The sequence below is a fragment of the Loa loa genome (assembly GCF_000183805.2).
Source record: "Loa loa unplaced genomic scaffold supercont3.397, whole genome shotgun sequence".
NCBI lineage: Eukaryota > Metazoa > Nematoda > Chromadorea > Rhabditida > Onchocercidae > Loa > Loa loa.
Window position 1 is genome coordinate 16,789 of NW_018108577.1, and position 8,685 is coordinate 25,473.

At 30.8% G+C, this 8,685-nt stretch overlaps 3 protein-coding genes across 4 annotated transcripts; all 3 read left to right on the forward strand.

Annotated features, from left to right (window-relative positions):
* Positions 1–40: 40 nt before the first annotated feature.
* On the forward strand, positions 41–1,022 carry LOAG_09540 (hypothetical protein; the record flags this gene model as incomplete). The annotated part of the gene is made up of 3 exons (XM_003145067.1): positions 41–176; positions 458–615; positions 867–1,022. 3 exons carry the CDS (start codon positions 41–43, stop codon positions 1,020–1,022), a joined length of 450 nt encoding a protein of 149 aa, XP_003145115.1.
* A 2,106-nt stretch (positions 1,023–3,128) lies between these two features.
* LOAG_09541 (hypothetical protein) lies at positions 3,129–4,838 on the forward strand. Its single transcript, XM_020447956.1, has 4 exons — positions 3,129–3,278; positions 3,668–3,808; positions 4,194–4,295; positions 4,477–4,838. The coding sequence occupies exons 1-4, from the start codon at positions 3,273–3,275 to the stop codon at positions 4,633–4,635; spliced, it is 408 nt and encodes a 135-aa protein (XP_020301861.1). The 5' UTR covers positions 3,129–3,272; the 3' UTR covers positions 4,636–4,838.
* Positions 4,839–5,042: 204 nt separating this feature from the next.
* On the forward strand, positions 5,043–8,024 carry LOAG_09542 (the record flags this gene model as incomplete). Of its 2 annotated transcripts, XM_020447957.1 has the most annotated exons (10): positions 5,043–5,119; positions 5,353–5,565; positions 5,786–5,891; positions 5,965–6,071; positions 6,486–6,582; positions 6,673–6,760; positions 6,975–7,102; positions 7,200–7,319; positions 7,658–7,751; positions 7,822–7,989. In XM_020447957.1, the coding sequence occupies exons 2-10, from the start codon at positions 5,358–5,360 to the stop codon at positions 7,987–7,989; spliced, it is 1,116 nt and encodes a 371-aa protein (XP_020301862.1). In that variant the 5' UTR covers positions 5,043–5,119; positions 5,353–5,357. The 2 variants fall into 2 exon arrangements, with proteins under 2 accessions (XP_020301862.1, XP_020304959.1); XM_020447958.1 differs by lacking the exon at positions 5,043–5,119 and having other exon boundaries at positions 5,254–5,597; positions 7,822–8,024.
* Between the last annotated feature and the right edge of the window lie 661 nt (positions 8,025–8,685).

Genomic DNA, 8,685 nt, shown 5'->3' on the forward strand with positions numbered 1-8,685 from the left:
CATCATATTAGCTTTAATTAGCAATGCTAATGGTTTTATAATGCGTAAACAATCATTTGAAATTCATGGACAATTTATGTGCGGTGAAAAACCATTACATCGAGCAGCAATTGAATTATGGGATGATGAACGATCATTGTTAAAATCGATAATATATATTTTAATGCAAAGAAGAGGTAACATAAATTTATTGATTATTTTATATCATATTTTATAGCTTACTTTTAATATGATAATAAAATTTGCTAGTATAATTGTTATTTTAAATTCAAAAGAAACAGGAAAAAAAAGTAATAATTTTAGGAAATTATCAAATTTATCAAATATTAATATTTTGCATATTTTGTTTATCCAAAATTTTATCATACTATGTATTGTTTGATGAAATAATAAAATTTAATGATTACAAGTATTAATTAATATTAATTAATTTAATAATGCTATATTAATTATGAAGGACCAAATGATGCATATCTTGCTCGAACAAATACAAATGAATATGGTGAGTTTACAATAAATGCAACTTATCAAAGTGAAACTAAAGTGAACCCATACATTTATGTTTATCATCGATGTGATGCTGATGAATTACCGATTAGTAAATCTCGGCCAAAGGTAAGAGAATTTCTTATCTTTGTTGCTATTCCATTAGTAAATCTTGGCCAAAGGTAAGAGAATTTCTTATCTTTGTTGCTATTCCATTAGTAAATCTTGGCCAAAGGTAAGAGAATTTCTTATCTTTGTTGGTAAAAATATTTCTTTAATTTTTTTCTTCTAAATTCAAAGTATTTCTAAATTCAAAAATTAAATTCATACTTTCTTATCTTTATAAAATACCAAAATTACTAATAATTCTTATTTTTAAGTTCAAATTATGGCGCACATTTGTTGTAAAAATACCAGAAAAGTATGTATATGATGGGGATCAAGCTTTGCAACAATTCGATTTGGGAGTATACAATCTGCAATTTCAATTCGCAGTAAATTTTTTCTTTTTATCAAACAATGTAAAATTAATTTGATAATTTTTTTGTTTTATCGAACAACATAAAATTAATTTACAATTAAGTCGCAAAATTAGATACGACAAACATTTCTTCTAGCAATTTCTTTGAAAAATTACAATTTCGAGTAATAAATTTACAAAACCTTAGCTCACAACAATAATTTTCAGACGTATTCATAGATGAAATATGATAAATTCATTAGCAGCTAATTTAGTAACTAAAGCAAAATTCTTCTCATGAATTTCAAATCAAATTTAATTAAAATTTTTTTCGAACATTACAACGAATATATTTTGATTTTTCAAACTAAAATTGCATTTTTATTTTTTTTCCAAATCTGAAATACATACGATAAATAGATCCCTTCCTAGCGCTTAACACTGTCATGGCGAATTAAATCTGAAAGATAATTAATTAAGCCGGAATAATAATTTCAGGATGAAATATTATTGGAAAATTGTAACATGCGCAATGAATTGTATTATAGACGATGTGCTTACAGTATGCCATCACCATTTCTATCCCGAATTACACATTCCGTATTCTACATACAATAAATTAATGATTAAAATAATCTCAGCTGTAATGGCAAGAATTATTATTATTATTTTTTTTCTCCAAAAAATATAATCACATAATATATTAAATTAAAAAGGAAAACACACAAACATTTGTACAGATAAGATAAATTTAGAAATTCCGAAACTAAAATTAACGAACAAAAAATTAAGCAACAATTTATAAGAAAATTACGATAATTATATTAGTGATATTGTATCATTGAAAATGGATTACATTACTACAATTAATATCATTATTAATAATGCAATTATTTTATTGTAATTTATCATTAATAAATTCGTTGTAAACATTAGCATTTAGCTGTAAACAATCATTTCACAAATATTGTACAATATATACTTGCAAAAAAAGAAACTTAACAAGTGAACTATATTACGGGATTCATTTTTTTTAATTAGTAACTTACAGTTTTAATTAAGCTAATTAAATGTTTGAGACAACAAATCTTTAATAAAACTATCCTTTAACATGAACTAATTACTCGAAAATTTTCTTTATTTCGTAAAATTCATTCCGTATTCTATATCAAATTCATTTCATTTCATTAAACTTTACGTATTCAATATGTTTCCATAAATAATATTTGCATCATCAATTATAAGAATGTTTCAACGTGAAAATTCAGGATTAAATGTTAACAAACAATGATTTTCTTTTTTGCTAATTATCGTGGTTTTTTTTTCCTCATCGAATTCTATTGCGCAAAGTAAAACGTGGCCCACCGTAGAAAATGTCAAGTGTAACGGTATATGCTTGCTTGGCTACGTCATCAGGCTACAAAGTAGAAATAAACGTTACATTATTAAACAAACGTTACGTTACCAAACAAAGATTACATTATCATGTTAAAAAATAAAAACAAACGTTACGTTGTCACGCTACAAAGTGAAAACAAACGTTACATTATCACGCCATAAAGTAAAAACAAACGTTACGTTATTACGTTACAAAGTGAAAACAAACGTTACGTTATTACGTTACAAAGTGAAAACAAACGTTACGTTATTACGTTACAAATAAAAAAATGTTATGTTATTAAACAAACATTACATTATCGTTATGAGTTATGTTAACGTTACTTTATCACATAGGTTAAGAAATACAATAATATTATATAAGATACCAAACATAACAACAAGTGTAATGAAATGCCAGCATAATGCAATATAACGATATACAAAATGTAACGTTATACAAAATCAAAAACGTAAACCATAAATATAAAAAATAAAAAATAGTCACGTGAAGTTTACGTAGAACTTAAGTTATAAACTGATGGATGTTTTGCGAGACGCATGAAGCGTGCCATTAAGTTATAAACTGATGGATGTTTTGCGAGACGTATGAAGCGTGCCATTAAGTTATAAATTGATGGATGTTTTGCGAGACGTATGAAGCGTGCCATTACGTGCCATCATGCCCATAATCAACTTTGGTCCCAATCGTAATTTACTTCCCATATTGCCCGATCGGTGTTCAACGGTGGGACGGCAGCTTATTGCATTTCGTATTTACTGATTGATTAATTAATTAGTTGGGTTCGTTAATGTTGATCGTCTGTTCTGTTATTTGTTAATTCATTCGTTTAAATGGATATTTTGATGTTTCACAATATTTCTCGAGAAGTTCAGTGCTATTTCAGGATAACTTCTCTACTGTTATATCGTATTTTTCCGTAGAAGTATGGTGGTAAGTATTATGGGTTCGTATTCTACCAATTAATTCTTATGCACTACTATTGATTTTTAATCATTATACTATTGATTTTTATTACTATCATATTGTTATATTATTATTGGGACATTATTGATTTTTTTTTTTAATCACAGATCTTTCATTATAGCGTTTTATCAGTGCAAAAAAAAGGGAGTTACCTTACTCAGTGTTATAGATATGAGGATGAATTTCATCCACTTGTTTTCATAGCCGAATGACATATCTGTTTATAGCAAATGAAATTTTAGTAGCTTAAAAAATCGAAAATATTTCTGGATTTAAAAAATACTTTAGATGATCAAAGATTAATGTTTTGACAATTTTAAATATCTGTAAAGTATACTGTTAATTTTTCTCTTCAGTTACCACTGTCACTTTTGCGCACAGCGCAGAATCATCCAATGTTAGTTGAATTGAAAAGTGGCGAAACTTATAATGGACATTTGGTTGCATGCGATGCGTGGATGAATATCCATTTAAGGGATGCTATCTGTACATCACGTGTAAGTCACTTTTGTTATACGTCATCAATTGCTGCTGCAGCTTGAGATTTGGCCAACCATCAAAATTTAGTCCCGTTTATCTTGCAGGTTTTGTTTCGTTTTGTGTGATTGAGCTCTGCATTTAAGACCACATAATTATGTGGATTTCATAATGTTTCCTTATCTGACTTCTGAAGTGATAAGATGGAATTCCGCTTTCTTCAGGAATATATTTTTCACAAGTTAACCTGTCCAGAGATATAAGTGTTAGATGTTGAAGAGTAGCAACAACGAATACATGGAATAATTCTGACTGATGTGATTTCTCTTTAGCAGTTCGCTCACTTTCTCTTTTTTGACTTTGTTAGATGTTTTCCGAATTATATTTAATTGAGAATTTTGTTAGGATGGGGATCGCTTCCTAAAAATGCAGGAAGTATATGTACGAGGTTCAACGATCAAGTATTTGCGGATTCCGGACGATGTGGTAGAATTGGTAAAAGAAGAGGTAAATCCCCTATTCGTTGCTCTTTCAGAAGCTTTTGTATTTCTTTTTCAGAGTTCCAAGGTCGTAATCATTCGAAATGTGCACTGTGCATCATCTGAGAGAAAACCATATTTCACAATTCCACTTTCATCTATTCTGCTTTAATGATGAGCTAACACCAAGTGAAAACTTCTGGTTTCAGGTTAAGGAAGTACGTAGACAACAGAAAGACCAACAACGTGCCAAGCGTAATTTACAGGGAGCTCGGGGTGGCGCACGAGGAGGATCTTCTAGTAATCGTGGCACAGGTCGTGGTGGTAGTCAGCATGGATGGAATCGAAACAAAGCAGGGGTTCAGTGAGGCCATTTACTATAAATTATTTCTCCTTCGTTTTCATGTTGACTTTAGAAAGAAATTGTTGACATTTCGAAAGTCATCGCTGTTTGATATTTTCCACAAATTTTATGCTGAAATAAAATGCTGTGGATGTTTTGGATGAAATTCTTATGGCTTTATTTTTATTTTTTGTTGTTTGATGATGTTTCAATAAATGCTTCTCAGGCTCTGTTGTTTGAAAATTTTATCTGTTTGCACAGATTGTTATCCGGTAGAAACTGCTAGTGCTTTTTATTATTTTTCCACATTAATGGGAGATATGTGGGCTTTCGGTGGATTTTTCTGATGATATTTTCAAGTTAATCCTTGTGCTAGTGAGTTTTTCGATTTCTTGTTATTTGCAAAACTAATAATGTACAGCGAATATTCTCTTATAGCTCTTTTCAACACCAAAGACTTCAGTTAACATTTGAACTGGAATCAAGCAGTGTCTCACACAGCAAAACTGGTACTGGATCAGGTTTTGGTAATTTAAGTGATGTATATGTATATGCATGCATATATGTATATGTATACACTGTAAATAATATGTGCAAATGTGACCGTTTTGACTGATATCTTGTGTACTTTATTTATTTATTTACACTTTACTGAGTCTGTCTTGGCATTTGCAATGTACTGATATCCTGTACTTGTTTATAATCTCATTCTAATGTATTGAGTAGATATTTTTATTTGAAGCTAAAATGGCAACAAAAAGGAAAATGGTGCCACCACTAACAATGTCACTTTATCATGATTTGGATATTGGTTCGACTGCTGCTGAAAAGTCAGAAAATACCACAAATGCAAATGATATCGGTGCGGATTCCAGTTGTAACACGTCGAAAAGATCCCGAAACGAGAGTGCAAATTCCGAAGGGTCAAGCAAGACTGGTGAAGATGACGGTGCTGGTAGGTGGACGATTGCTTCATTCTCTTAAAAGGCGCGTCTTTGATTGTCCATTCCTCAGTGCCTTCACTTTTTATGTACTACACATCCTTTTCGAGAAGGCATTATCTTTATTTGGAAGGATTTAGTCCAATTTATTTTAGTTTTAAGGCGATTCCTGGTGGTTAAGTGAAAATATGGACTTGTTGTGAGTCTTTATTATTAAATGAAATTTGGTTGCAGTCGGTAAACTGGTTAGCGTATGTGGTTGGCGGAAAGGTGAACGTCAGGATATGCAAGATGCACATGTTCGATTGGATCAGTTCGGACTCACCACCATCTGTAACATGTAACAAATACAATGAAGCACAAAATGTCTTTTAACAGTCTGGATCAGTTTTATTCACTTCATACTTTTTTAGTCAGCGAAGTGCTTTTTATGCGATTTTTGATGGTCATGCTGGACGTCGAGCTGCAGATTTTGCTGCTGAACGTTTGCCATCTAGATTGAAGAGAAAATTGGATGCATGTAGGTTTTATCTTTGATAATTACATTCATTTCTGTTTGTCGTAGTAATAAGTGACGTTAGATGTAAACTGCCAAATTTTGAGCTCTCGAAATCAAGGTGAATCGTTAACCACAAAAGAGATGAAGCTTGAGGATAAGATTGCTTAGACAAACAAATCGGAAAAAAAAAGAAAAATTATCATGATTTTTCGTTTTTGTTAACAGAAGAATGTTAGGAGCAAAATATTTTTTCCTAAATATATTTTACGAACAGATCATCATGAAAAACGGTCTGCAATTTAAGTAATATGAAAGTTCATCGCTTTGTTCCAAACGGAAATATAAACCATAGAGGTCGAATTAACTGTAGTCAAATAGTTAATGTCTAAGTCTTGCAAAAGTATCAGTTATTTATGGCATCGATAGTGATTCCAGATTCCGATTTCGCTTCTTTGGAGAAAGGAATAAAAAAGTGCTTCATCGATACATATAAGCAGATCGATGAACAATTTCTGGTTGAGGCTCGTCGAACGTTAGTTCTCCATTATGCTGTATTTGTAATTTTTGTAAATTATGTTTCTGTCTTCCCTTCCTTCGTTTAAAAAACGTCATTCTATTAAAGGAGACCTTCATGGAAAGATGGCACAACAGCGACCACAATTCTGCTGATTAACAATATTATTTACTGTGCGAACATCGGCGATTCAAAGGTCTTTCTAAAAACTATCCAAGTTCCATCCTCTGTAACTGTAAGATTATTATGAAGCAAAAAAAAAATTTCGAAATAGGAATAGTTAGATATAGATGTGTGTGTAAGTTTATGCATAAATCTAACATAACTCTACGCATCCGAGGGAGTTTCTTTGTGTGAAATTATGGATTGGATTAAATCATACAAGTTGGTAGGCAAATTATACCTTCTAGGCAGTAGTTTGTCGTAGTAAGTCAGGAACTGAAGAAATAAAGGATGTTGCGATGCAGTTAACAGTGGATCACTCTCCATTGCATTTCGAAGAACGGATGCGAATTCAGAAGGCAGGTGGTAATGTCAAGTAAGTTTATTAATATATCCATTTATTCAATTTGAAATTTTGTGAGCAGCGGATTTCACTGTCATACATTTCGTTTTTTTGAAATGAAATATTTGAGGGATGGTCGTATAATGGGCATTTTGGAAGTTTCCCGATCGATTGGGGATGGTCAGTTCAAGGCATATGGACTCATTTGTACACCTGATGTTAAGAAATTTTCTATTACGAAGGATGACGTGTTAGTTTTTTTGATTTCTTATTTCTGCAACATAATCGATATCTAAATCAGGGAACAGATCGAAATTTTAATTGATGAAGCATTAACATGAATTTTTTTTTTGATTATTTGATAGCTTTATCGTTGCGTTATAATCGTATAATACAGATCATAACGATTGTTGGTTATTGTTATTTAGGATGTTTTCCTTTTAATTAGTTGTTGTCGTTGGGGACTTTGTTGGATATGACGGATAGATTATTAAATCTTCATAGATTTTAGATATTGACAGTTCGTATGGATCATTTTTGGGCTAATATTGCGAAATTTTAAACTTCGATTAAAGATATATGCTTTAGATTTGTCCTTATTGCTTGTGATGGTTTGTGGAAAACGTTCAGCAATCAGCAGGCTGTAGATTACGTTATGACAAAAATCAGGCAGTTAACAAAGGTTTGCATATTTAAGAATCATTTTTCTTTTGATGGATATTTTCGAATTTGACATATTTTTTCCTTTTTAGCCTGGTGTTGAGCAAAAATTAGAAACACGCGAAATGATTTGGCAGAATGTTGCGGATGACTTGGCTGCAGAATCGGTAAAACGAGGGTGTGGCGATAATGTCTCCGTTATTATTGTGGCACTTAATGATTCACAGGATGATTTGATTGTAAAGCAAAACATTTCTTAAGGATTTTTTTCTCACTATTGATTATTATATTTTAGAGGTATAAATTAAAGAACTTTAATCTAAATAAATCTAATAATTCAGAAAATTTAATAATTTGGAAAAATTTTATGAGAGAAAAATTCTAGAGGTCTGATTTAAATTATTTTTTGTTCCAAAATTATTCGCATCCCTGCAGAAAACATTACTGCTCCAAGTAAAGTTAGTAGGTTTATAATTTTTCCTGATTTTGGTTCATTTTATTATCCTACTCTAAACCTATCTTGATGATAGTAATGTTGTATTTGTTGCTATCCCTACAAAATTACCAGTTAACTTCTAATAACACGATGCATTATAAGTATGCAGGATGTAAAAGGAAGTGATTCTTTTTATCCGTCATTGCGTTTACTTGCGAAAAAATATTTCCATTATGAAGTGGTATTTAACATATTTATATGTGAATTTAGTTGTTTTAATACTAATTTAAAAATATGCGGCGAAATCTTTGTATTTGCTTGATGGTTTTTTTTTTTCGATTTTCAATTAGTTGTTTACTTTCAGTCATTTCTGTATTTACTTTTTGGTTTAAGTCATTTTAACACTGCTTCCCTATTTTTCTTCCATTTATTGCATAGCTGTGCAAGTTGAATGAAAATTTTTTGCACGTTTATCCTTTGTTGAATTGCAGGATTAACAAAATTCAATCATACAACAAAT